This window comes from Leuresthes tenuis, unplaced genomic scaffold (assembly GCF_036924035.1).
Source record: "Leuresthes tenuis unplaced genomic scaffold, fLeuTen1.0.hap1 SCAF_20, whole genome shotgun sequence".
NCBI classification, from domain to species: domain Eukaryota; kingdom Metazoa; phylum Chordata; class Actinopteri; order Atheriniformes; family Atherinopsidae; genus Leuresthes; species Leuresthes tenuis.
This window is the reverse complement of record NW_027325374.1, coordinates 16,160,778-16,188,612: the sequence shown is the minus strand read 5'-3', so window position 1 is coordinate 16,188,612 and position 27,835 is coordinate 16,160,778. Positions and strand designations below refer to the sequence as shown.

The 27,835-nt window shown below is 41.2% G+C and overlaps 4 protein-coding genes across 6 annotated transcripts; all 4 read left to right on the top strand.

Annotated features, from left to right (window-relative positions):
- Positions 1-1,895: 1,895 nt before the first annotated feature.
- On the top strand, positions 1,896-4,296 carry pvalb3 (parvalbumin 3). The gene is made up of 5 exons (XM_072373778.1): positions 1,896-1,971; positions 2,409-2,475; positions 2,864-2,996; positions 3,421-3,530; positions 3,867-4,296. Exons 2-5 carry the CDS (start codon positions 2,415-2,417, stop codon positions 3,890-3,892), a joined length of 330 nt encoding a protein of 109 aa, XP_072229879.1. The 5' UTR covers positions 1,896-1,971; positions 2,409-2,414; the 3' UTR covers positions 3,893-4,296.
- Positions 4,297-6,871: 2,575 nt separating this feature from the next.
- Positions 6,872-10,121, top strand: pvalb9 (parvalbumin 9). Its single transcript, XM_072373063.1, has 5 exons — positions 6,872-7,123; positions 8,062-8,129; positions 8,674-8,806; positions 9,144-9,253; positions 9,950-10,121. The coding sequence occupies exons 2-5, from the start codon at positions 8,069-8,071 to the stop codon at positions 9,973-9,975; spliced, it is 330 nt and encodes a 109-aa protein (XP_072229164.1). The 5' UTR covers positions 6,872-7,123; positions 8,062-8,068; the 3' UTR covers positions 9,976-10,121.
- A 694-nt stretch (positions 10,122-10,815) lies between these two features.
- On the top strand, positions 10,816-20,772 carry ccz1 (CCZ1 homolog, vacuolar protein trafficking and biogenesis associated). Of its 3 annotated transcripts, XM_072373380.1 has the most exons (17): positions 10,816-10,976; positions 12,423-12,498; positions 12,584-12,680; positions 12,842-12,939; positions 13,108-13,201; positions 13,317-13,397; positions 13,493-13,540; positions 13,699-13,782; positions 14,452-14,627; positions 14,810-14,891; positions 15,213-15,274; positions 16,603-16,714; positions 17,041-17,074; positions 17,219-17,336; positions 18,264-18,422; positions 19,149-19,276; positions 20,610-20,772. In XM_072373380.1, exons 2-17 carry the CDS (start codon positions 12,485-12,487, stop codon positions 20,663-20,665), a joined length of 1,443 nt encoding a protein of 480 aa, XP_072229481.1. In that variant the 5' UTR covers positions 10,816-10,976; positions 12,423-12,484; the 3' UTR covers positions 20,666-20,772. The 3 variants fall into 3 exon arrangements, with proteins under 3 accessions (XP_072229481.1, XP_072229482.1, XP_072229480.1); XM_072373381.1 differs by lacking the exon at positions 12,423-12,498; XM_072373379.1 differs by lacking the exon at positions 12,423-12,498 and having other exon boundaries at positions 12,561-12,680.
- Positions 20,773-22,475: 1,703 nt separating this feature from the next.
- On the top strand, positions 22,476-27,822 carry dlgap5 (discs, large (Drosophila) homolog-associated protein 5). The gene is given in 18 exon segments (XM_072373593.1): positions 22,476-22,719; positions 22,910-23,091; positions 23,259-23,336; positions 23,459-23,494; positions 23,589-23,676; positions 23,767-23,880; positions 24,023-24,097; positions 24,203-24,252; positions 24,349-24,596; positions 24,751-24,915; positions 25,010-25,098; positions 25,243-25,403; positions 25,493-25,594; positions 25,873-26,122; positions 26,226-26,875; positions 27,011-27,170; positions 27,381-27,463; positions 27,594-27,822. Coding segments are annotated over 18 exon segments (2,880 nt in total). The 5' UTR covers positions 22,476-22,481; the 3' UTR covers positions 27,705-27,822.
- The last annotated feature ends 13 nt before the right edge of the window (positions 27,823-27,835 follow it).

Genomic DNA, 27,835 nt, shown 5'->3' with positions numbered 1-27,835 from the left:
GCGGTATATTGACATGTAGCGTGATCTGGGTCTCGCAAATCAATATTTCAAATATGAATTCCAACATATGATGGAGAATGTTCCTTTGCTGTTTCAAATGACAGACTTTGATAGCCTTGCGTGAAGGGTTTCAACCCTGCTATGAGATATTTGTAATCCAAGCATGATATTGAAGTAGGGCAGGAATAGTTACAGTATCTATGGCTGAGTCGTTTGAGGTGAGAGACCTCATTTGGCCATAGCAAATGTTAAAGGCCAAACATTACGTTTGTTCTACAAACATTTCCATGTACATTATAAGTATGTCTTATGTGAAGTAACAAAGCTGAGATCAGATCATAAAAGTTAAAGTTAAACTTGAATTATCTTCTGCCTGCTGGTTAGAAACGTGAATGTCTGAGCACACGGCCGGTTTTATGATGACGCTATCAAAATGTGATGATATCAAATCTTTATTTCAGCAGTCACAGGACCATCTCAATACTGCCCCCTGATGTGTAATAGACACACAACAGCCTGCTCAAGTCCTGAGAGCAAATATGACAAGGATCTATCCCCTAATTTAATTTTATTGTTGTGATATGGTGGGTGAGCTCATTATGCAACAACACAGTTCTGTGTTGGAGTGTCAAGACGATGTTGATGATGATAATGGCTATTACGATGATGATGAGACTGACTGGTATCAACTTTCAGAGTTTCCCAAAACAGCCCCACAAATAGTTTCATCTCCATAAGTAGGAATGGTCTGAATATGTGTAACAAGTCCAAAAATAAGACTTGGCAGGCACACGTTAGCTGCCTATAAGCAAATGATGATGTACTGTTAAATTGAGACATTTCTGCTAATCCCTGTGGCTCCCCTCTGACCTGCTATTGCTCAGAGTGTGTTTTTTTTACTGCAATCATCTTGTGTTTAACCTAAAGTGTTAATGCGTTTTATCTCTGTTTTTTGTTCTTTTAGGTCTGTATTGTATTTTAGAATTTGTTTAATCTTTTTTAGTGTTATAGCAAACCCTTCTTTCTATTAAGCTTTGAGAGTTAAGAGCCCAGAATGCAGTAACTTTGTCAGATTTAAGAAGTGCAATAAAGATCTGAACACATAAAGAAAGAAGTGTTACATGTGTTTTAGATGACACCACTGCAAGCAAAAATAAATCATCACAACAAGACCTCCCTGACACTGGAATGCCAGCATTGTCATTGCAGACATTTTCCGCATGCCAACCACACACAGGCCATATGCATTATATGATCAGCAAAACAACCACAGTTTATTTTGTTTGTTAGTCATTTCTTTATTAGGGAAAGCTGTTTACAGGAATTTGAAAGGACCAGTTGTTTGGCAAGGATGAGAATGTAACTTGCCTTTTCAAAGGCTCTTATACAGAACTTATTTTACAGACATGCCACATTTTAAAAGTTAGATATCAGGGCCAATAAAGCTCGTCATGATAAATACTTTACAGAGGCGAATGCTGTGATTAACTCACCTTCACTGTGGCACAGTCACTATGCAAAATCACATAGAAAATAAGGTGCTTAAACAAAGCTCACAATCTAAACTACAAACCTGCTTGAACTGTCTGATAATTTGCCAAGAACAATATAAAAGTTTACCTCAGTATTTCCTCTGTGGTGCTCTGCACAGACCAATTGGCTACTGGGTGTGTTTCACCCAAATCAGCAGCATGTATTATTAGCCTTATGCAATATCAAGCACTTTTGCATAGGGCTACACTTGGCCTACCATTTAAGCATCTTCATTTATGTACATATAAATAGAACAGCTCTGTCTACTGGACACATTTTTCAACCAACTTCTTTGCACAGAGTATCCATTACATAGCCTATGCATCATATTTCGGGCGAGTGAACTGTATATAAGCTTGTGAGAAACATTGAGCGGGTTCACTGCAGTCGGCAGATTCATCTGAGCGAATCCACTCTAGTCTTAGAGATAACTCCAAGGTGAGTCCCACTGAAGAGCTGCAGTCCTGTAGGCAAAGTCTACTCCCTGACTTAAAGGGTCTTTCTTCATGCAGCAGGATTTAAATCACTCAAAGGGCCGCAGAAATCCAGATTCCAAGCATCAGAAGCCCATATTTTGGCTTTGGACTAACAAAGGAACCAAATGGGGGGAAAAAAACTCGAGTTGCAAAGGAGCTGCAAAGGAGATTTGATCTTTTGTCTTGGTTTTGGCAAAATTGGAATACCTTTTCTGATAATTTGTGCCTTGGAATACTCACAGAAAGGGACTATATGAAATATAAGCATGACCCTGAATGATGTATTCTGTAGTACATTGACATATGCTTAGACTTAAGACTTAAACTGTTTCATTATGTCTGATTTGGCTGCAGCTGAATTGATAAACTGATGCCTTGTTCTCTGCTCTCCTCCCTCAGTTAAAAATGGCATTCGCCGGAATTCTGACTGAAGCTGACATCACTGCAGCCCTTGCAGCTTGCAAAGGTAAACCCAGCAATGGAACTATCATCACATGCATTTCTTGAGAAGAGAAAGCCTGCATTTTAGTTACACGTGCAGTAAAGTCAGGTCTTCTTTACAAGAGAGAGACTTACATTTTCAATTACTCAATGGAGCCAAAGATTCAGCACACAAGAGCACATATTTTATCTGGATGTAAGGTGTGGCAAGCTTGCCGAGTTTTGCTATAATTGCAGTAAGTCTAAGCAGATAGGACAACCCCTACAAGCTAAAGTAAAAAGCTCAATGTTGGCTGCTTAGCAAGCAGCTGTAAGCCCTTGCAAGCAAAAGCTAGTGCGCAAGCAAAAACACTTCAGCTTGTGTTTGGCACATCTTCAGTGTCTGACGTGATTCCCTCTATGTCTTCTTATAGCTGCCGACTCTTTCAAGCACAAGGAATTCTTTGCTAAGGTCGGCCTGGCTGCCAAGTCTCCCGATGTCATCAAGAACGCCTTTGCCGTCATTGACCAGGACAAGAGTGGCTTCATTGAGGAGGATGAGCTGAAGTAGGCATCATCTCTTAGATTTCACCTCAAGCTTCTCAAAGCTCATGTTGTGCAGTGGATCGTCTTTCTTAGGGCCAGAATGAATTCAGAATGATGTCACAGCCTCAAAGCATCCAAGAAGCTTTGGCAGTAACTCGACACCAGCTCACTGCTGCAGTGTCTCATATTGTAGGGTCTCACCTAGCAGAGGAGAAAGCATTGGGAAAATGACTGGCTTGAATTACTGGGACCAATCAAATGCTTTCTCTTTCTTTTTCTTTTTATACTAAAGACAGAGATAGAAATACAGTAAAGAAACATATAGTGAGTAACCATTTGCAGGCATTTGAGGTTTTCTAATAGATGACCCCCACAGAGCTTAATGAAAATCAGTTTACGGTGTCTTTGGTCTGAAAATACACGTCTCTTTGATTGTCCTCTTCAGGCTGTTCCTGCAGAACTTCTCTGCCGGTGCCAGAGCTCTGACCGATGCTGAGACAAAGGCCTTCCTTAAGGCCGGTGACTCTGATGGCGACGGCAAGATCGGAGTTGATGGTGAGGAAATGACAGTTGTACTGTTAACCCATTCAGACCTAAGGAGCCATAGAAAGTTAAAAAACCTAATCATACATTGAAAGCTGATGCTTATCCAATAAAGTGAATATGAATAAAAAAATATATATATATATAATATTGATTTAAAATATTCCCTTTGCCCAACATATTTCTTTAAAAAAATGTATGACATTGATGACAAATCAGATGCGACACTTGCTCACTCCAGGCCTGAAAGGGAGATATATCTGTTGCAACTGGTCCCAATGCATTGAAATACAAAGAATGAAAAGCAATCCAGTTGGAATAACGCTGTCTTTCTTTCTCCCTGTGCAGAGTTCGCTGCCATGGTCAAGGGTTAAATGGACAAACTGACCAACATCTGACTACTCTAAAGGAACAACTTGAGCCAAGACATACTCTTCCTCTCTTCTTCTCCTATTCCCACTCACTCTCTCTCTCTCTATTCAACTCTCCGCATCACTTTTATACATTTGACCATTGACCCCCCTCCCCATGTCCCCCGACCACAGACAAACTTTCTCTCACTCAGGCCTTGCTCACCCTAGTGCTATCCACGATGAATGTACCTGAATAAGTGTATGGCATGGTTGACTTATGTCTCTCTCTTTCTCTCTCTCTCTCTCACTTCTGTCGTCGTTTTACTGTGTGAGATTTGCGTGCTGTGAGATCAGTAATGGTGCACTTTTATGGGAAACGGACGGACGATGAGAAAAAAAATAAAGGTTCTTTTTCAGTAACACAAGTCTGGCCCTGGTCTTCAGTTCTCGGCTGTGCATGACTAACCCTCTTAAAAATGAAAGAGGAAAGAGCTGAAACAGATTTAATTTAAGGTAACAGTGCAGAAACTGGCATCTTGGAAAAGTAACTCTAAGCTAAAGATCGGAAATTAATTTAGATCTCGCCTCTGCATCAGCACACAAGAGATAATAAGACTTTTAAAGTAATCAGTAATGATTTGGCTTAAGTATTAAACCTATTTCAAGAAAGTGGACGGATAATGCCCAATCACTGAGTCTACAATAAAGCCTATATAAAAATAGATATAAATATAAAAGATAGACTTAGCCACTGTGACATCACCCATTGGTATGAAAAGCGCCATTTTCAAGCCTTGAATTTGTCATATAGTTGTCGCCATCCTGTGGGAGTTTAAGCCAGAAGGGGCCATATTTGGGCATGAGGAAGGAGCTTTAAATTATCAGCCAACAGTAGTGCTAACTTTGTCTGCAGGGTGCATCAAAGAAGCCAGGTTGGATCCTGCACACAGCTTCAAACACTTTCATTGTAGTGTCTATGATTTCCTTCTTTTTATTCTTTGTGCTGCCAAGAGCAGCAAATGAGGTACAAAAGATTTAGCCTATGTGCAGCATGCAGTACTGTGAAGTACTCCAGCCTATTCCACCCACAAGATACAACGAAATAAGATTTAAAGACATGTTGTTCAGTGACCTTTGACATATTCTGCACACCTGACTCCTGCTCCACTTAATCCAACTCTTAAATACCTTTTACTCACACACTCCTCCATGTCACTTACATGTCTGGAGTAGGATTCTGGTCATTTTTCCATTAAAATCTAATTCTGCAAGTTAAGACCAAGTGTAACATTGTATTAAAGAAGTCTTAAAACTAGCAATTGACACCATATACTTACAATTAAAAATTTACTGAAGTAACAAATCGAGAGAGTAGTAGGGTAATTCTCTCCTAGACACAAATTAATCTATTTGTATCCAGTGGGGTCTCCCACTGCTGGACATTAGAAAGCAGGTGTAAGAAACGTTGCTTTGGCTTCTCTTTTCTCTTTTATTTGCATTCTGTTGTTATTATGTTTTGTGAATAAGATGACAGCCATGCAGCTAACGCTGTTAAGGCTGTTGGAGACTGTAAGGGAAGCACAGTGTCTCCCTGTCAATGTGAGTATGTTTGAATAAAGCGACTAGGAACATCAAAGAAGGTCATCAGATGTTACATAGCATGTGTACTATACAGTCCAAGAAAAAGCATCTAGAATGGGGCTACAGAGTATGTTTTTTACAATATTCTTCCATCACTTTCAGTCGATTCTGTGTTTATAAGAAGCAGCCACAAGGTGGCACCAATAAGACATAACAATATCAGATGGTGTTACGTTTTATTCTGAAAACCATAAGGCTTAAAAACAGATGAGATTGATTATTTTCCTAAATGACAGATGACATTTGTGCAACAAGTAGCTGTGAGACATAGAAGAATCCTCACATCCAAATGTGTTAAGTTGGAGCTTCACAACAACAACAACAAAAGATTTGTAGAGATTTATTCCCTCGGTTCTCATTACAAAAAGCATCTCTCTCCTCTCTGGGAAAGCCATTAGTGCTGACTGGATTCACCAGAGACGCTGCTGCGTCAGGTGCTTTGACAGGCTGCAACAAACTCATCGGTTTAAAGTGGCCAGTTGCCATGGTGACCAAGTGCACGAATCTTTTTGAAAACATCCTGGGCCCCCACTCAGCTCTTCACCTTGGACTAGTCACTCAAGTGAAGGAGTGACTGCCACAAGTTACTGTATTCTCTGCCACATGAAAGCACATGAGAGGGACTCCACTTACACGCTGGCTCATAAAAAGGGCTGTTGTGCAATGGTGAAAATACAAATGATATGACTCAAATATTACTGTACTTTATTAACCTTTTATGAGCTTAACTTTAGTACATTTGTCTTCAACTTTAATTGAGAAGATGTTAAGAAAGTAGTAAAAAAAAACCTGCTGTGCTTTACTTGCTGAATCAGTAATATTTTACTGTAGTAAAACTTACTTTAGTAATATAGTATATTTATATAACATTTTTCACGTTTGATTATTTCCTTTATAAGTAAAAAAAAAAAAAAACTTCAATCTGAGAGAAAGTAACAACTGGGACTTTATTTGCCCTGCATATTGGTTGCTGGGTATTACTTCTGAATTTTAGTAATGATCCTTCTTCCAAAGGAAATTCTCATGTTAACTTATGAAACAGGTTACTGGGTAAATGAAAGCACACCCACAAGAAACTATATGGTTTTGACTACATGGGTCAAATGGACAAGCATTAGCGTGCAACAAAATGTAAGATTAGGCAACTGTTGATGTAAAACCTCATTAAAACCTTGATGATCTCCATGCCCATCTACATTTAGGAGATTATTCACTAAAACCAGAGAGCAAAGGAGCCCGATTAAATATGAGATGCTTGTAAGCTTTCAGAAGCACCTCCACAGAGGGAGGGTGGGAAGAAGGGAAGGGAGGGGAGGGAGCAGTTTAACTCAAAAAGTTGATTGGATGAAAATCACACAGTGATATTAAAGGAAGGAATGGGAAGAGACAGCGGTGTCTAGCGGATATAAACAGTAAAAGTTAATAAAACAGGTGAGCAGGTGAGGAATACGAGAAGTAGGCTGCGAGAGAATTTGATCCCCGGACAGGTTGGAAACTCAAGCATCCTTCTGCGCATCCTGTCAGGAGTATATAACACAACCGTCAGCAGTCACCACAGAGCCTAATCTGCTGCTTGCTGCTTTGGATCTGGAAGGCGAGGAGTCAACAGAGGTGAGTCCTACACACAGCTGCACAGGGAAACCCTCTGAACAGGTGTTTTCTACATATCTCTTTCACTTTAGCTGGAGCTTATAGAACTTAATGCACATTTATCCTTCAAGGAAGATTTCTTTTCACAATAGCCACCAAACTACTGACGGAGAGCCCAAATTGAGGGACGCGTGACTAAATTAAATATGTTCAGGATTGAGGTCACTAAAACTATTGTTTTTTTCAAGGAAAAGAAGATAATAAGAACAGGAACAAAATATGTAAAAACAAGAAGTAGAACAATCAGAAAAGAGTGTATCAATCAGAGGTAGCAGCACTCATTAAAGACATTGTGTATTTAGAACTAAGAGGATATATTGGATCGATATAGTCCAAAAACATTTATTTCCAGATTAAAAAGTCTAATTTTTTATTCTAACTCTTTCCCTCTCTCTCTCATATAATTTTCACACATTCCCCATGTGCCAATTATTATGTGCAGCCCATCTAATTAAGCAGTCCAAGGGAGCTAAATAGCGTCAGTGATTAACAAGCTGCCAGGGGAAATCTGTTTAGAGATCACAATTAATAAAACCTTTAAAAATGATTGTGTGTGTGTATTTTTAAAAGAATAGAAAACTTTCTTTTTTTTTCCCCCAGCATAGAAGTACCTTCTGGTTGTCACTGTTTCTTAAACATGCTTAAATTCTATGTCTTTGAGAAACAATCATAACTGGAGTTTTCTATGTGATCATGATATTGACCTAGAAACAGCTGCAAATGTTAAAAAAAAAAAAAGTTAATCCGTCATGACACAAAAACGGGCGGAGAGCAAATAGCAAAGCGTGAGGGGGTAAAGATAATGTGCATCTGAAAAGCAGAGAAAGTTCTGTGTGTAAGTGTATGTGCCTGCATTTGTGTGTGTTAATAATTCAAGCTGCCTCTTTTGTACATTACAGGACCAACATGTCGCTCACCTCCATTCTTTCGGCTGAGGCCATTGAAAATGCTGTCAAGGACTGTCAAGGTAGCACTGACGCTGCATTCAAAATATTTGCTGCTAATGGTTGGAAATTCAAATCACGGCAGGCAAATATTTTAGAGTACATTGCTCATTTATTTGTGTTTTCATCTTAAATTCCCTCTCTCAAAGCTCTTACTCACACAAATTCACACCTTAATTAAGATAAAATGCACAGTAATCCTAATCCACGACATAAATGATTCCTAATCTGTATTGCTTCAGTCACATTTAGATCTTCAAAGCACTCCTCTTTATATAGCTGAATGATCATCCCTACAACTGCATTATTTTCAATATCCTCTGTTCTAAAGTCACATGCAGCTTTAAAACTGAATTCGAAAAGGTTTTTAATCACTGCGTGTGTGTTTCTGTGAAGGCATGTGCCTGCTGGCACTAAAAGATGAATAACAGGACTGAAGCCACATGCTGTTTTAATCTCCACATCAGCCCCTAAGCTGGTAACCCTCAGGGTGAGCTCAGACTCTATACTGTCCCTTCTGCTTTTCAACATTTGTATGTGTGTGTGTGTGCTTGTGCGTGTTTACAGCTCCAGACTCGTTTTGCTACAAGAAGTTCTTCCAGCTGTGTGGCCTGTCCTCAAAAACAGCAAAGGAGGTCAGAGATGTCTTCCAGATCATTGACGAGGACAGCAGCGGCTACATCGAGGAATCTGAGCTCAAGTGTGTAAATTGATGCCTCAGATGTGAACTGTATTTACTTCTGGCTCAAAGAAAGACAAAATGCACTCAAAACATCACACTCCCAACCTACAAATTGTTTGACTTCTTTACTGCATGGATACAGTTAACTTACTGTACTACTGGGTCATGCTGCCTCCAAATCCATCCTGAGCAAACTGTTATTATTGCATTTGTGTAATATCATTCACCTTGTGTGATGAGAGCTCAGGGTTGACTTGGTGTGTCAGTGCTCTTGCAAATAATGTATGAGTCATCAGCTCTATTCATCCATATGCAAATCATTTTTGCTCACATATGCTTGTGTGTGTTTATGTAGGTTCTTCCTGCAGCGGTTCGTCCCTGGGGCACGAACCCTGACAGAAGCAGAAACCAAGAGCTTCATCTCAGCAGCTGACGATAACAGTGACGGCAGAATTGGAGTAGACGGTCAGTATCTGATTTCTCAAACTGTGTAGGTATGAAAGTCCCAGTGGTGGCAGAAATTATATAACTGATCAGATTAAACTTCGGTGGGTGGACGCAAACAAAGGCTGTGTTAAGAAATTAAAACTGGGTACAGCTTGCACCTCTTTAATGTCTTGAAAAATATTCTAGCTTAACCAACTTTTTTAGAGAACTCACAATAAGACAAAGAAGTATATTTATTATGGAAACTCAGCTTGGAGTACTTCAGTATTTGTACTCCTGCATGTGCAAGAGAAGATGGTGTTTTATACCAATGTTGTGCCTGTGAAATTAACATATCTATGACATCAGGTACATAATGCAATGAACTCAATCAGTGGAGTAGATTAGATATTGCGACAATGCTTAATCAGTTTTGATGTAATTTATTGTCCTCTTTAAAACTCATTGCATGAGGTGTATAAGCATAGAGCCCATATGTATTAATATAAGCTTCATGCTCCAATGATGTTGATTCATTTTAACCCAGTTTTGCCCATTGTTCATTTACCAGCAAAAGGGGCTGTCTGATAAAGGAAACAAGTCAAGGCAGATGAGTTTAGTTTTAGAAGTATGCTCAATGTCCTGTTCTTATGAAGTGGCAGCGGAGTAGACAGATATATGTGTTGACAGTAACATTTGATTGATGGACAAGTGAACTTGTTTACTTTTCTCCAGAATTCCAGGCTATGGTCCTGTCCTGAGTTTTACAAGCGACAAAAATCTTCAGGTCTACAGTCATTTCCCCACCTGCGGAGTCTTCAGATCCCAGCTTCCCAGCATCCAGGGATTTGATTTCTTTTCAATTCTGTGTGTACTAATTGTTTTCACTTTACCTTATATCATTTCAAAGACAAGTTCAGTTGGACCACGTTTTCTTGTCTGTGTACATCCCATGTCTGAAAATGAATGAAAATCAATAAAAGGGGAAACATGCATTTGTGAACAGAGTGTTTGCTTTAAATTCTTCAAGAGTGTAAAGTTAACAGCATACAGGGTAACAGAGTTTACAAATCTCATGATAATAGTGTTTCTGCACTGCGTATATATTTTCCTATGCTCCATACTTTAGGGGAAGATTACAGTGCAAAACTGCGAATCGATTAAGTTGCTTTGAATTTATCATAAAATATTTAATTCTGGAAGACTGAAATGTTTCTCTAATTACGCCGTGTTGCACATCTTGATATAATATAGCTAAAACCTAAATATAGGCCAAAGAGCATAGCTTAAACCCCGAAGAATTAATTATAAGTACGAAAAAAAAGAAAAAATACGTGCTCTTGAACAAAGATGAAAGGACAAACACCTACATTTGTCAAATAAATGTACTTTGGCGATATCCACCACTAATTAAAATTCAAACCAAATCACACTGACATATTATTGTACGGTCCACTGTTAGAAGTATGCCCACTCAATAAAATGTGTTGTTGGTCACTTAACACATACAGAGTTTATGTGTTAAAATACCCTTCAGTGTCTCGTGCTCACATGAAATACGTGGAACCTCTACTTAGTTCGAAGCCGCTACTACCCGACCAATTTAGATTGCGACACAACGCTGTCAAAAGCAGGAAGTTAAGAATGTGAAGTATAATGCTAGCGGCATCTCCTCTCATTGATTTCATTTCCATACCTTTTATTTTCATAACACACATCATAACAGCGAGCACTTAAATGTGTTGTGTGTATGCTCTCTAAGGTGAGTGTTATCGTCATTTTTCACTGAGGTTTTCGGTATAAATGCACGTCTACTGCTAGCAGAGCCCAACTAGCTGCTCTGACTGAGTTGACGTCGGTTTGATGCTGACCGTGTAACACCGAATGTTAAGTAGCAGTACTTAAATAGCTGAAAAGTAACCGACATGCGAGTTTTGATTAATTTGTTGTTGCTGCTGTTATTTGGAGTAACAGCCAGAGTGTAAAGATGTAAAGGGCTTCTCCTCTCCGAGTTGTAGCTTCACCGGCAGGACGGAGTAAAGGTGCCCGCCTGTGGCAGGAGCACAAACAGGTAGCTCGCAAATTTACCCCTAAAATGAAGACGTGCACGGTGTCAAAGAGCCGCTTTTTTAGTCCCGAAGTACAAATAATCACCATGAACTTTCCTCCAGTGCATTTGTCAATCGGCTGCTAATGTTTAGAGGAAAGTTCAGGTTATGAACATTTTAATACTGTGACTTTTTTAGATTCAGTCGCTTAATACTTTGATGACATTGACAGTCTGATTTATATAAATATAAGAACACGTTTATAAACCGTTTGGGATCATCAGGATTGCTGCACTGATTTGTATAAATTAGTCTGATCTTCATTTAAGTCTTCATAACGAACCAGTGCGTATACTAGTTAAAATTGATATAGAAACATTTTTGTAGTATATATTAAAATTAATGAATTATAGGAAAATAAAGGGAGCCATTATAAATGAGTCCACTTGGATTGATTTACTCAGGGGTTGGGGGTGATTTTGTAGGAGCTAGGGTGGAATCATGTCCAAAAAGGACTTTTTACTCTCGATTACTTTTTAGTGTGATGTGTGAATCCCAGTTTATTGAACTTTCAAGCTATTCATTTGGTTTTAAAGCGCCGAAAAACACAAATGGGAAGTAGCTGCTCCTCAGAGATGATATTGGGAAGGGACATTTAGACTGATTAAACACATGAAACACAAAATTGAACTCACTAGATGATCCTTCACTGTCCGGGCAAGTATGAAAGCCTCCATTGGAAGGACTTCTAAAAAAAAAAAAAGAAAAGAAAAAGCTGCAGTTGTATGGATGGAAAAGATGCCACAAAATTAATAACAAAGAATGTAAAGGAACATTAGGGCGAGGCTTAAGTTTGCAAGATGGATGTGCTTGAACGTTTTCGAGACAAAGGTAGAGCTTTTTGCCAAAAAGTTTTGTTTCAGAGGAATAAAGCTGCAGGTACTGCACACCAAAACCAAAATCCTCATCATGGCTATGAATTATAATGGAGGTAGAAATGAATTCCAAAGGATTCATAAACTTCTTCTAGCAGATCCAGTATGACATTGGTGCATTCTATAGATGTCCTTTGACTTTGTATGTGTGGGGCCACCAGTCACAAGTTTATGATTATTTTGGTCATGCTGAACTGTGTGATCATGCTTGTCCACATTCTGCAGGCACACGGAATGCTAATCAAACTGTCGCTTGAGCAAAGGAAGTCCAGACACAAGTTACACTAATGCTCATGATAAGGTAAGAATGATTCGATGCTGACGATGGTGTCGCCTCAATTAAATAATTGATCTGTTTAGCAGCTTTGTCTTTGTGTCTGTTCCAGCCCCAAAATGGCCTCAGGAATGCAAGAGAAACAGTACACGCCGTCTCTGCTCAGTTTTTTCGTTTATAACCCCACATTTGGACCACGGGAAGGCGAGGTGAACATGACTCTCCTCGATAGACCTCTTATGCACATGTTTTTACACCTAAATGCACTCACTCCGCTTCACTTTTTTTTCTTTTCTACCTGTTTGGAAAACGCTTGCACTGTGTGATTAGATTGCTGACACCAAGATCTTTTTTTTTGTTTTGTTCACAGGAAGAGAAGAAGATTTTGTTTTACCACCCAAGTGATGTTGAGAAGAATGAGAAGATCCGAAATGTGGGACTTTGTGAAGCCATTGTACAGTTCACCAGGTATAACACGGTTTCAGCATGACTGTATTGGGGGTCGTGTAGTCTTGTGTTAGAGTGAGTGGTTAGATACGTGCTAATACATATAGCACGTAAGTAAAAGTCCAAAATGATGAGCTGATCGCCTGGTATGGAACCTCTTTCCTCACAACCACCTTTTCTTTGTTCCAGGACTTTCTGTCCAACAAAACCAGCTAAATCGCTGCACACGCAGAAGAACCGTCAGTTTTTCTTTGAGCCTGAAGATCATTTCTGGATTGTCATGGTACATAACAGTTTCATTGTTTACTCTCTGTGTCCAGGCGTCATTCTATTTCTTAGGAGTAGAAGTCAGCTTTGTTTCTTGACTTCCTTTGTCTGTTGTGATATGCGATCCTCAGGTGGTTCGAAACCCAATGATAGAGAAGCCAAACAAAGATGGTAAACCTCCCACAATAGAGTATCAAGAAGAGGAAATACTTGTAAGTACTGAGAGATACAGGTACATCTAGCTTTCTACATATTTTACATGGACTATTGTGTGTTTTTTTACGATTTACTACCTTGTTTCTTATAGGATACTGTATACGGTGCTGTGGTAAGGCAGTGCTACAGTATGTACAAGGTGAGTTTTAGGATCAGTCACTTTAACTGCATGAGGAGTCTGTTTACTTCAACTTACTTGATACCCTTCCAGTACCTCTCACTACCACTCAAAAACCTTGTACAATGCCAAAAAAAAAGAATCTTCTTGTTACAACGTTTGCTTTCCATATGCCTTAGCTCTTCAATGGCCCGTTCGGTAGAGCTATGGAAGCTGGAGGAGTGGAGCTGCTCACTCAGAAGCTTGAGAAGTTCTTCTACAGGGTAAAATGTGTTTACATCTACCAACAAAGTCCTTGTTGCTAGGTGGATGTCTGTTTTTTGTTTGTTGTTGGTTTTTTTTAGGTAATTCAAAAGTGGACGTGCTGTCTTTGACAGAGTGAGTCAATAACGGTGCGCACACAGTTTATGAAAAGTCGCTAGAGCCTGACAACAAGTGTTTTCACAAGGGCTGGGCTCCCCGCTCATGATATTTGGACATACAGTCCAGTGACTGTCTTTGTTTCTATGTAAATATTCACATTAGACTTGGAAAGCTGGGAGATGTTTGCGCTCATGCCTAATTCATCGATCATTAGACACTTCTCAGGAATAGCCCAACTCTCAGCCAAAACACTCACGGCAGAGTTTGAAAAATTCATTTCTAATTAGGGAATACCCTTCTTGAATTGACGCGGGTTTTCCTTTCCAATATGTAACCTAAGGACAGAGAGAAAGAGAGAGGTTGGGGCGAGTCTTATCAGAGGTTGAGTGTCTCATCCCCGCAGTAATGCAAGCGTCTCTATAGAGCGCCAGTCAAAGAGTTTCTTATTCCACCTTCTTTATTGGACTGTAAACAAGCACTTGTAGACAGGTAAACTAACCCCTTTCTCCTTTGCTTCTCCTTTGTCTGCATGCGTGTGTGTGTATGTGCGCTCGCTCTGCGGTTTCCAGTATCTGCAGACTCTCCACTTGCAGTCGTGCGACCTGCTGGATGTGTTTGGGGGAATCAGCTTCTTCCCTCTGGACAAAATGACCTACCTGAAGATCCAGTCTTTTGTTAACAGAGTGGAGGAGAGCCTCAGCCTGATCAAATACACGGCCTTCCTCTACAATGATCAGCTTATCTGGTACATACTGAACACTTGTTAACACACTTGTCCCTCTAATTCACCGTCTGTCAAATCTGACAGCTCCCACAGCTCCACGCTATCCCGTTCTTATTTCCAGCCACGTACAGTGCAGTGGTAAAATCCTAACGTTAGCATGTACAAAACAAACAAATGAATGCTGCCATCATGGCTGTGTGCAGGAGCGGGCTGGAACAAGATGACATGAGGATCCTGTACAAGTACCTGACCACCTCGCTGTTCCCCAGGCACTCTGAACCGGAGGTAGGTGGGTGGGTTGAGGGTGAAATCAGGAGCTGAATGAGGCAAGAGAGACTGATCAGTTGAAAGAGCAAAGGAAATATGTTGGTTGGTATATAGGATGGGGAAAAGAGGGCCACTGCTGCCCTCAGCTTTAAGAAAAGCTATTGGATAGTATCATGCTTCTTTTGACAAAATGGCCCACTTAACATGGTAAATGAGTGCTGCTAATGCTTGGATGAAGGTCTTTGGCACTGTTAACGTCGCATTCATAACTTACGCTATAGTAATCCTGCATATTTTCAGTCTAACCCTCTCTCTATTGTCTGTGTTTCCTCACCGCAGTTGGCTGGCCGGGACTCTCCGCTGAGGCCAGAAGTTGCAGGAAATTTGTTGCACTATGGGAGGTAAATCCCCAATCCCATCTGCGTGCCTTCCTTTTTTCTTTTTAATCCCACCATCTGCAGAAGTGCAGTCTGCGGAGGAACGCCATTGGAATGTCCTGAACACATCAAAAAGCATACATTAAATTTGCATGAATGCTTGTCCGTGAGCGGATCTCATGTGATTTCCTCCAACTGACAAGTAAATTAGATAAGGAGGCAACTCCCTTGGTCAACACATTGTGGTGTTGGTCCAGACGTTGAGTATCACTGAAAGGCACTATATTCTGTTTCACTCTAACTGAAGATGGTTTGCTTTGGTGTTGGCTGGCTGACAACATTTGTATCCGACTTTTACATGAGAATAATGGGGAAAAGTGTGATTCTTGGTGACCTGTCATGTGACAGGAAACCCTTTATATGAGAAACACTTAGATTGCTTTGAAGAAGAAAACAGGGTTGCAAACACTAAGAAATCTTTGTTGGGCAGGGTTTTTTTTACATTTTTTTTTAATAGGGGGGGGGGCTCAGAGAATGGAGATGAGAAAATATTAGGACTACATTTGTTCTGAAAATAATAACTTTAGCAAACATAAACCTGGAGTACGTGTGAAGTTTTTCTTTTTCTCTGAACTTTATCTGATGGGAGGAGTTTTGTCTCAGACTTTTCTTTGACTTGATCAGACTCCTGTTGGTGGCAAAACTACACAGAAGGCCACGTCTCATTGAAACGCATTGCATTCCTCTCATGTCTGTAATTTGTGCCTCCTGCCTGTGACAAACAAATGAGTCTCAGTAGAATACATCAAAGGAAGTCTCAGCTCTCTCTCTCTCTCTCTCTCTCAGGACTTACGGGCGCCTAAAGCCTGTCCAGACTGTCGCTCCGCTTTAATGAAACCCTGAATTTTTTTTTTTATCTTCCAACAAAATCCCCACACAGGTCGCTTAAAGCCGACGTCCGTGCAGTGAATTCAGCTGTACTAACGTGTGCGATGGTCTCCCACAGAGAAACGTTAAAGAAAATGAGCGACTTTTCTCACACAGCATGCTGTCGGACATGCTTCTTTCAATCTTTCGACCTGGAACTGTAGGTCAGCTCAACTTTAAATGTGCTAATAAATGACCTGCGGGTCACTCTTTAAAGAAAAGTCTCGGTTTCACTGTAGTGACAAACTTTCTCCTCTACTTGCCAGGAGGAGAGGATAAAGCCCACATTGAGGGTTATCCATCCATCACATTTTTGGGATGGTAGTTAACTAGATATTGTCTTCTCATATGTAACGACTCACTGTTTCAACAGGTTTTGCTTTCCCTTTTTTCCCTATTGACCGTGCCTTCTTCTGTTCTCGCAGATTTTTGACGGGACCCACCAATCTTAAAGACCCAGAGGCCAAATTCCGATTTCCAAAAATATTTGTCGCGGCAGAGGATGGCCACGAGGAGCTGCACCTGATCGTTTATAAGGTGAAGTCGACTGGACCTGCTGCTGGGTCACGGCTGGTTCACTTCTCTTGATGCATTCGTTGGCTCGCAGGAATTTTTGAATATGTATTATAGTAAGGGGAGAATTCTCATTTCTGAGATGGTAGGATTTGACTTTTTTTTTTAAAAATAGATTCCGAATGACATATTCCGCTGCTCTATCGATGGACCTTTGGATTAGATGGCTCAATTTTAAAATGATGGAGCACTTCCCACAATGCTTATCATCACATTAATGTGATTTCTAACCTTTGTGACCTAGATTCTTCCCGTAACCTGCTCTGATCTGCTCTTTTGCTCTTTTGCAGGCGATGAGCGCTGCAGCTTGCTTTATGATCAATGGTAAGTTCAGGTCTATCCACTTGTAAGATGGAGTCCACCTTCAGCATGTCCTATCATATGCTGGTCAGTTTACTTTTCTCATACAGCTTCTTCAAGTCACGCTTGATAACGAAAGACTTTCTTTCTCTCCCCATCTCGTTCCAGCCTCTGTGGAACTGACAAGGGAGTTCTGTGAGCAACTGGACAGCTTGGTGGGCCCTCAGCTCACTTTGTTGGCATCCGATATATGTGAACAGTTCACCATTAACCGCAGGATATCTGGGTCAGTAGAGAATCCACCACTCTCTTAAATTAAAAGATGGTACCCAGTGAAGGTGGCATGTAGCAGCTTTAGTCGGCACTACCTTGATTTTCTGACTCACTGAAAGCATCACGAGGGCCTGACAGTATGAGGTGCGTTCTGTGCAACAGCTACACCCCAGTTATTTGACTAACTTAGTTCTAAATCAAGTTGGTTATCCCTGGAATAAATCTAAACTATTAGGGTATTTGTCAGAAATTGTCTGCTCTTTTATAAAAACAGAGTGCTGCGTATCCTTGGTGATTAGAGTAATCAAATCACCTATCATCATCAGTTGGTATCAACTCTGTGTAGCCGGCAGTGATAGATGAGACTCTTAATATTACTGGATACCGTGATGGCTCGGCTTAGGTGTAATTCAAGCAGTGCAGTATTAAGGACTGGCATCCTGGTCAGCGCTTCTTTAACCCCAGCAGTTAGCTCCAGATAAGTCCTGGCCTGTAATTCAAGACTGGCCCTGGCATCTAGATGGGCTCAATGTAATCAAATTAGCGAAGAATCCACTGAATAAATGATGAAGTTCTAAATTCCTCAGCTGGCATACAGGTCTGTGTCCTAAATTTGGTCACGTCATTGAGGAAATCTGTTTTTATGGCCTCTTTGAAGACATTTACAGACTTATTCAGAGATGCATTCAAGGTTCATGAGGTAAGCTGCTGGAAGAAGGTGGACATTGTCTCGAGCTTAATTCAAATGCACTGAAACAGCAACATCTTCTATTGCTTTAAAGGACATAAATAGAGCCCACGGGGGTCATTTAAAGACCCCAAATCCCTGTTTCTCTGTAGTCTCAGGTAAAATGAGACCCTAAAATGTACATTTTTGCTCAACATGTTCATATTTCTTTTCTTTTATGTATGCCTGTGCTTTTTCTTTTGTTCCCTTCAGGCCAGAGAAAGAGCCTCAGTTTAAGTTCATCTACTTTAACCACATGAACTTGGCAGAGAAGAGCACCATCCACATGAGGAAGACAGCCAGTGTTTGCCTTACCTCCGTCCACCCTGACCTCATGAAGATCCTGGGAGACATCAACTGTGACTTTGCGAGGTACGGCAGAGGATGCCGGATTGTGAACCTGTGACTCTTTAAGACTGGTTCAATTCAGCATTGCTTACAGAATGGTTTTAGTGGCATTATTGGTGTTCTGAGCTGAAGCTCCAAGTCCATCGAATTGATAGATTTCAGTCTGAGAAACACCAGCTTTAATGTCCAGGCCAGAGAGGGAGAAAACCATGAAGAGAGTTAAGAAAAAGATGCTGGAACTGGAAACTCTCAGCTCTCAGTCTCATTTTATACACTTCACCGGGCATAATGGATCGTTGTAAACTCACTTTCTGTCATGAGACCTCAGTCATGTGAAAGTTGCTTTTCGTGTCTGTGAAACAGAACGACAGGCACCTGTCTTCATTCCATACATTTCAATGTCGGTTCCTGTTTTTGTGCAGGTGTAGTGCTGGCGCTGCGTGTCTTCCTGTCATACTAAACATACTCGCACAAACCACTGCTTTTGGTATTTTCTTAAAACAGCCACTCAAAATCTTTTGTTGTCACAGCGGCTTCGCCTCATCATAACTCAGCTCCTGTGGATTACGTGTTGTGGTTAATGTGGTTCATTTTCTGTTGCCCTGACACATAGACACAGTTACTGAGACCCTAAAAACCTGATTGGGGGTGTTTTTTTTGTTTTTTTTATAACCTGTGCCCATAATGCAGTAAGTGAGGTCGAAACCTGCTGTATAAACCTGAGCTTCGTTCTTCCGATCTGTCTCCCAGGGTTGATGAAGATGAGGAAATCATCGTAAAAGCTATGACAGACTACTGGGTAGTCGGCAAAAAGTCAGACCAGAGAGAGCTGTACGTGATCCTGAATCAAAAGAACGCCAATCTGATCGAAGTAAACGGTAGGTCTCCAGCACTGGGGAGTTGGAACAATTGTGTCATTTCCACCAGAATCGACAGGCTGCCTTGAAACTGTTTAATATGCAGCTGAATGGCTTTGCACCTTAAGAGGAATTTTTCTTTTTTCAGTGTTCATTGTCTGTTTAAGAAGGTACAGTGACTTGCAAAATTCTTCACCCACCTCAGTGTTTTATCAGTGAGTGCAGTGAAGGTGAACTTTGACCTTTTTGCTGCCTCGCTGATTAAGTCCCTTCATACCCGATCTGTGTGTTTTGGTGGATGACCCAATCTTGGCAGGTGTGTCGTCGTGGTGACGTATTCTTTCCACTTTGTGATGATGGATTTAATGGTGCTCTGTAGCGTTTCAGTTTCAAGTTTCAGAATTTTTTTTTTTTTTTAATACAACCCAAATCTGATTTTTAATTCTCCACAACTTTGCTCTTGACCTGTTTGGAGACCTTGTTGGTCTTCATGGTGTCGTCGTGTTTTAGGTGCCTCTTACTTAGGGGAGCCTTTCAGAACCGACACATATATATATACAGAGATCAGGTGACGCGTGAGATTGCACACAGGTGGACCTCGTTTAATTATGTTTGTGACATTTGAATGTAATTTGTAGCAGCAGATCTTATTCAGGGGTGAACCCCTTTTCAGTATTAATTTCTTTTACAATTTAAAAGAATATATACATATATTTTTATACCAATATATATATACCAATTTCTTTGTAGATTTTTTTTATTTATTCATTTTTTACATAACACCCCCCCCCCCCCCCCCCCCCCCCCCCCCCAAAAAAAAGGGTTAAAATTTAGAGGCTGGAAAGCAAGAAAAAACAAGGGAAAAGTAAGGAGGGTGAATAATTTTGGAGTCACTGTATTTTATTTTATTTTAAGGGTTTGTGTGAAGTATTGAGGATAAGTCTGTGTCTTACACCTGTAGGAGACAGCAGTCAAAGTGCTCTCAGTGTGGAGAATCCCAGGGTTAGCTACGCTCAAAGCTGTCCAAGCAAATGCCGTCTTTAATCTTTAATCTTTATTTTTCTGCATCAGTTCTGCAACAGACCACTACATGGACTGGATCCTTTCCAGTTGTCCAACACAGACTGTTGGAACAGAATGCAGACCATGTTGCCAATCTCATGGCCACCTTCAGATTAGCTTTTAGTTTAGGCCCCCGTCAGCATTTGTTTCTGATTCTCCAAACTTGAGAGCACTTTTACTCTGTCAAAGTACTTCACACAGCCCCACCTCTAAAACCTAATATATTTTAAGATTTGCTTAATTCTCAATCTGTCTGTGTCTGGGTTTTTTTGTTATTTTTTTCCCACTGCAGAGGAAGTGAAGAGACTTTGTGCGACGCAGTTCAACAACATATTTTTCTTGGACTGAGCAAATGGATGGAGACTGTTGGACCACACTAAAAACTGTCAGCATTGGAGGGTATCGATGACAGCATCAGTGTAATGCAATAATTGCATTGTAAAATAAACAATAATTAAAGCTTTCTCACCAAGTTTTTTTTTTTTTTTGTTAAATTAACCAACAAAAATTGTCTTTTTTTTTCTTCTTGTAATTGAGTGTAAAAAAAAAATATATCCAGATTTTGACTGTATGTGTGTCATTTTCTTTGTACATACTTGTAGGGTTTTGTTAACTGCTTACTTGATTTCTCCACAGTACTTTTTGTTTGTTTTATTCTATTTTTTTGTTCTTATGCCCACATCATAGCCACTAATTTAAAAACTGACATGCACCAGTTTACTAGTTTCATTTGATGAACAGTGGCAGTTTTAAGATGTCATGTCAAAATGATTGTGGTGTGTAAACAACTGCATTAACTTTAAATAAATTAAGAAGTAATTTTTCTTTGTATGGTAAATTATTGGATTAGTGTAACATTGTAAAAGAGTACAGACTCCACTACTGTGATCTACCTTCATGTTACTTAATCAACATTTTATTATTTTTTTACATATATAGATGCAGCCATGATACTCTTTCCCCAGATCACTTCACCACCATTAAAACCTTGAACCATACAAGCAAAACGTCTAACATGCTCACCTACAATTCACAACAATACAAACAACTCCGAAGAATGGGCGGATTGATGGTGACATGTGACCTAAAAATCCCCACAGCAGTTTTAAAAAAAAAATTCAAACTCCCCACCCGCCAGTTAGAACTCAGGCCGTCCAGATGAGAGGCGAAATGCTAAAAAAAAAACCAAGAAAATAAGTCCCGCTGCCCCCTATTTAAGTACTTAGAAAGTACGGTGTTACAAATGTCACAGAATTTGTCATTTTGAAGCTTTTTCTTCATTTGTTCTTGAAACATTGAGTTGGGACTACATTATCCTATCCGAAGAAGAAGATAAACGACCAATCGGAGCTCACGTTCCCAAAACACAGCCAATCAGCTTCAGCTTAGACAAATTTCAAACACTCACCCGCCATGATTGGTGTGTGTATGCGGTTGTGTTTGTGTTTTTTTTTTAGATAGCATTAAGTGCGCTCGTTGTTGAATACGGTTTTTAGAAGCTAGTCAAAAAAAGAGTGTTTTTAGACGTGACTTTTTTTTGGAAATTAAACGAGGTAGGATACGGTTGAATATATTCTCTTTCTATTGTAAGTCGTTGGTTGCTAAAGTAACAGCTTTGCTATGGTTGCCTTGAACACACTGTGTGGTGTTAGCTGTTGAACTAGCTTGAGTTTAATCGTTTGGTTGCTCTCATGTAAAATGTATCTATCCATCCATTTTCTATACCCACTTAATAATCCGTCGGTTGGGTCGCCGTGTGTAAAATGTATATTTCGCACCTATTCGAGAAATGTGTAGTGACTCACGTTATGGTCTATTTTTACTCTCTTTTTTAAGTACCTTTCTTTGAGGCGTGTGATCAGTGTAACACTCACATCGTTTTGATTGAATATATTGATTGAATAATTGAAACCTGTGTAAAAAAAAATCAGAGAAATATAGTCCTTGAGATATATATATATATATATATATATGGCTTGATATCGGAGTGAAGCTTGTTTTGGTCTCATTTTTACCCACCAGGTGGGACTTAAGTTATCACAGTACTAAAACTATGTGTATACGTTTTCCAGCTGCTGCTTTGTTGTTGTTATTTCTCTCAAATGCAGTGTACATTTTATTTCATAATCTTATTCTGCTCCTTAACTATTCCAGATACCTGAACATGGAGTCTCGATTTGCTTACCTGCGGCAGCGGGACACCAGTGTGTCAATGCTGAGGGTGAAAATGTCTCGCAGAAGGTCTCAGTCCCTAAAGGAGAATCGAGAGCGGTCTGTGAACACACGCAGGCAGCTGCATAAGCTCCAAGAGCTGGAAATGTCTTGCCTGGATGCCTCCATCACAGTGGCCAACATGTCAACCATTCAGGAGAAGACCCAGAACGATCCAAGACCTGTTAAAAGTATGGCTTTGATATCCATCAGACTGACAACTCGAGCTGTCCTGCACACAGTACAAGAAGATGCCTAAATCAATTTTTAATTCACCTTTTATATTGTGTTGAAATATGCAAATGTGATAAGCAGGGAACTGCCTTTTATGTGCTCCTCGTTCTAGCTTATTTATGCTTTATTACGCATGGTTCCCCACAGCTACAGCACAAGAGGAGAGGGTGAAGCAGCTTGAGCGCTGGAAGGAACGGAAGGCTCTCGAGAAGGAAAAGAGAGAAAGGGAGCGTAAACGGGTATTTAAGACTGGAGTTTATCAACCAAAGGATGACCTTACTGTTGTCACGCTGCCTGTTGTCCTAACTGCCACAACTAGACCAAAGCAGGTGAGGACGATTCACCGCGAGCATGTCTTTATTTCACCTCTTCCCATTAGTTTTTATGTTCTTTATGATGTGATGACATAATTGACAATGGAGGGATGATTCTTTATTGAGAAGATCATTGTAGCCAGTGATCAACATGTAACTTTTCTTCTTTTTTTTTTTTTTAGAAAAAGGTGGACATAGCTCCTACCCAGAGCTCTAGAGTCACCCGTTCAATGAAACAGCAGCAGCATGAAGCACCAAAGGTGATACTCTTCCCTTTGATCCAAGGCGTTGTTCTCATGTTTCCCTATCAATCTCTAACCTATTAGATACAAACTAATATACAATTTGTCGCATTGTTTTTCTTTTGCCAATATCCGTACAGCCCTTGAAAATGCAGGATCCAAATATTGGGGCAAAGACAGGTAAGCGAACTGGATGTCCCTTTATAGAGCATAAAGCATCCAATCAGCCGTAGCCTTGTGCATTAGGCGTGACTTCTCATTCTTCGCTTTGCACAACCAGCTGTTGAAAGATCAACCAGGACCCGTGTGGCTCCTGTCAAGCCAGCGCCAACTGCCACCAAAACCAGAGTTTGTGCAGGTAACTAATTAAAGGACAAGCCCGGCCAGTGTGTTGGTGTCATCATATCGTGTTTCTGTATTCGCATCTCAATCTGTGCCTCTGTGTTAGGCCAAACTACCGTAGCGGGACCCGCCGTACGAGCTGTATCAACCAGGTCAGCCAACAGGCCTCCTGTTACAAAAGCTGCTGTGGTGAAAGATAAACCTAAGGACAGGGTTGCAGGTACACAAAGACACAATAAAGTTCTTGAGCAGTCTTTGAACTTGTTTTATTCCTTCATTTTGTGGCCAAATTTGATTTGATGTAAAATGACTAAGACACTTCCAGAAAACTGCATACATTAAATGTCTCTCTTTGCCTTCAGATGTAAGAGCCACAAGGACCCGCGCAGTTGTTAACCCTGTGGCCCCCCCATCAGGTGGACCAGGAGACTGCAAAGGTGTTTTTTTATATATATACTGACAAAGATCTGCCCAGTTGAACAGTGTTTCTTTTTTCTTGTGAACACGAGTGGTTTTAATTGCTCCTCTCCTTTAATATACAGCAGCTGTGAGCAACACAACCCACCCTGATATTCCCAAGATGAGCACTTCTGTGAGTGTCCCACGCAACATGTTAAAAACTGGATTTTTTTTATTTTTTGGGGGGGAACTTTGAGATCAGCGAGTTTGCTGTTACTGTTTTGTACAGGAGCCAGAGCTGAAGGAGCGTCAGGCGCAGGAGTCGGAGAAACCGCTTTGTCCTCCCAGCCCCACATCCTGTTCTGAGGAGGAGGACATGATGGTGGACCAGGCTCCAGAGGGATCTGATCCTGCTGTGGATGCTGCGTTACCGTCATTTGCTCCTAAGGGTTTTGTCTTCCAGGCGCCTGTTGGCTTGTCATCGTTCAAGTTTGACCCTCTCACTCCTCGCTCAGCAGACGCCTTTCTTACACCAAGGTCTGATTTCCCCTTTGTTCTGTTTGTGTTTGTTGAAGATATGTAAAAACACAACCATGCCTTGTTGCTTTAGAACACCTGATTTAAAATTTGAGATTTTCTTTAATCTAAATAGCATGATGTTATTGTTTTGTTTTGTCCCACCCCCCCACAGCTCCAGCTTCAATCTTCCACCAGCCCCAGCATTCACTGGTGAGCCTGAAGCTGAGCCAAGCAAACCCATAACACCTCACTGCTCTCCACCTCCTAAATCCTCCACAGCAGCCCCTCCAATTCCAGGCACGCCCCTGGAGTCCAAGCACGACGTTCCATACTTCAGGTGGTGCACCTCTTTTTTTTCTTTATTTTTTTCATCTATTTTAAAATGCCATTTATAGTCTTTTGACTCTTTTTTTTTTTTGCAAATTATTCAGATCAGAAATTGTCAATGAGACAGAGAGACTCACAACTCTGTCTCTCCACTGGGAATCTAAAGTGGAGGATGAGTCTATCCCAGAAGAAAGTGAGTGCATCCCCTTACGTTTTAAGTGTCTTAATATATTTGATCTGGTCTTTTCATTAGGATTATTGGACGAACCAGGGATTATGACGTAATTAATCAAATGAGCTGTTTTAAGCCAGCGCCGTTCTTTCTCCTGTCTGATAGTGAGAGACCGTATGCGTACAGCTGTTGGTCAAGCACGGCTGCTGATGAACGAGCGCTTTAACCAGTTCGGTGGTCTTGTGGACGACTGTGAGCTGGGCCGAGGGGAGAAGATCACCACCTGCACTGACCTGCAGGGATTCTGGGACATGGTTTATTACCAGGTGGGTACCCCACAGCAGCAAGATAAGGGTCTTATAGACTGGAAACGCATGAAGATAACCACATTTATCTTGTTTATGTGGGCTGTCAGGTGGAAGATGTCAACAAGAAGTTTGATGCTCTTAAAGAGGCGGAAGGCCGAGGCTGGGTGGAGGAGCACAAACCCCCACCACGGCAAAGGAAAGCGGTGAAGGTGAAGATCAAACTTAGCATCTAACATTTTTGCATTTCTGTGGTTTCTTGGTTTGATAAAACAGAATTGTACTGTTGTGTGAATGTTTGAGAACAGACCAGCATTGCACATGAACCAACCTAATCATCTAACGCTGTCCCTCATTTCTGATTTGTTTTTGTAATCTTGAGCATGAACATTTGTATCAACAAAAAGCATCTTTGTTGAAGAGCTGGCTTTCTGCTTTAAAGAAGTCTTTCGTTTCCCCGGTCAATACGCGCGTCTTTCCTTTTTGACAGAAACCATCAGCTGCACCTGCCAAGCCAACAGGAACCAAAGCAGCAGCAAAGTCTCGCCTGGCTGCTGTAAAAGCAGCCATGAAAGCCAGGCAGCAGGCAGCCGAGGCAGAGAAGGAGGCCAGCGATGCTGGGAGCACTGCCAGTGACCCCAGCGCTCAGGAGCCACCCTCCCAAACAGGGGCCCAAGCCCTGGAAACAGTGGTTTTTAATGGAGGTTTCTTCCGGGTTGAGAGCCCAGCGAAACCACCAGGTAAGATTTTTTCATTTTTAAAAAAAAAATTCCCCTGCTGTTTGAGCTTTAAGTTTTGTTCTGATAACAAAGTCGAACATATTGTTGTTTTCTGTATTTTCAGTCAGAAGATCCAGCCGTCTGAGTGCTGCTGTGCTGCCTCAGGCCTCTCCTTGCTCCACATATCTCTCACCCAGAAGAGTCAGCCGACGATCCGTTGCGTTGGCCCAGACTCCTGTTTATGCACACGCTTCCCCTGCTCAACCTGTCCACACTCCAGTGCAACTACGCCTAACCCTCGAGCAAACGCCAGCACCAGCGTCTCAGCGAGGCACTCCTCAGCTGTCCCAGAACAGAGCGGGTGCTGCAAATGGCTCTCTTTGTTTCTCACCGGTGAAGGAAGTGCTTTCGGGTGAGGCCCAGTGCGAGAGAGATTCCTCACAACAGTCAGAAAGCGTCTCTACACAAGAAGACGCCGCTTCTCTTCCTGCATTGGGCACACCAGTACAAATGCTCCCGACCGTGTCTGTAGAAAAGGAGCAAGAAAACCCAGCTGAAGCCGTTAACAATGGCCTCCCTGCCACCCCAAGGCTCTCCCTCACTCCATGCAAATCACCTTCTCCGGTCCAGGCTCCTGAGCCTTCAGCAGCTCTGAGTTTCATGCTGTCACCTTGCATAACTCCTGGCCTGACTCCCATCTCCTCTCCTGCTGTGATGGGCCCTGTGGAGACCCAACAATCTGTGTGTCACACGCCTGAAATCTCAGTCAATGAGGTTAACCATGTCTTACATTTCATTTGTTTTGTTTCTGTATGATTTAAAAAAAACCAACTCATTCTCACCTGATAGGTGATGACTGATTTGCTCGGGCTTTGCAATGATCGCCCTTGTATTATTCTTCGACTATAGGAAATTCCTGGGTTGGACTTTGAGCGTTACCTCCAGCCTTCACAGAGATGCAGCCTGTCACCGAGGGAGACCGTTGCCGGAGAGACTTTGTCGCCCATGGCAGAAGATGTAGAGATGGAGAGTCCCAGAAGTCAACCTGAAGAACTGCTTACCCAGCAAGGTATTACCGATTAAACCCCCCCCCCCCCCCCCCCCCCCCCCCACAGATACATTGCATGCTCACTTGGGTTTTGTACCTCAGCAACCTCAGTGTTGCTGTTAAAATGACAGATTCTATATTTAGAGTTTTTAGTGAGGTAACTTTGGGACTTTTAAATAACTGAATATCACTTTTTTTTTTTAATAAGGTGTGTTTGCCTTAGTTCCTTTCAATAACTCTCCTGTTTTTCTCACTCTCACTCTCACCCTGTCACCACAGCACTGTCAGCGGTGTTAACTCTTCAGTCACCACAGGTTAAAGTTTTTCCACTTCTCATTGCTTTACATGTAGATGTCTACTTAAATCCACAGATTACTGGGCTTTTGATAATAGCTGCTTTCTTTAATGGCACCGGGTCACTGAATACATTTTGTCGTTTTTTAGGTCCAGACGGCGGACTCCGCCCTGCTTCTGTTCACCCCGGACCTGAAGGACAGGATACGGCAGTCTGTCTGTCCAAATGACCTGATGGTCTTCACCCCTCCGAGCATGTAGCAACAGATTGTTTTTCAAAATGATCCCTTATAACATTTGAATACTTTTAAATTCTGTTTTAGATTAGCAGAAAATAGCGTTGTTTTCCAAAAAGTTCAAATTAAAGTTCTTTTTCCGAGCAGGAAATGGCG

Bases quoted from the DNA above. Each gene is read 5' to 3' on its own strand.
- pvalb3 (XM_072373778.1), top strand. From the start codon at position 2,415: ATGGCATTCGCCGGAATTCTGACTGAAGCTGACATCACTGCAGCCCTT. The intron at 2,476-2,863 runs GTAAACCCAGCA...GTCTTCTTATAG, and splicing joins AGCCCTTGCAGCTTGCAAAG to CTGCCGACTCTTTCAAGCAC. The intron at 3,531-3,866 runs GTGAGGAAATGA...CTCCCTGTGCAG, and splicing joins CGGCAAGATCGGAGTTGATG to AGTTCGCTGCCATGGTCAAG.
- pvalb9 (XM_072373063.1), top strand. From the start codon at position 8,069: ATGTCGCTCACCTCCATTCTTTCGGCTGAGGCCATTGAAAATGCTGTC. The intron at 8,807-9,143 runs GTGTGTAAATTG...GTGTTTATGTAG, and splicing joins ATCGAGGAATCTGAGCTCAA to GTTCTTCCTGCAGCGGTTCG. The intron at 9,254-9,949 runs GTCAGTATCTGA...ACTTTTCTCCAG, and splicing joins CGGCAGAATTGGAGTAGACG to AATTCCAGGCTATGGTCCTG.
- ccz1 (XM_072373379.1), top strand. The intron at 13,202-13,316 runs GTACATAACAGT...TGCGATCCTCAG, and splicing joins ATCATTTCTGGATTGTCATG to GTGGTTCGAAACCCAATGAT. The intron at 14,892-15,212 runs GTAGGTGGGTGG...TCCTCACCGCAG, and splicing joins CCAGGCACTCTGAACCGGAG to TTGGCTGGCCGGGACTCTCC.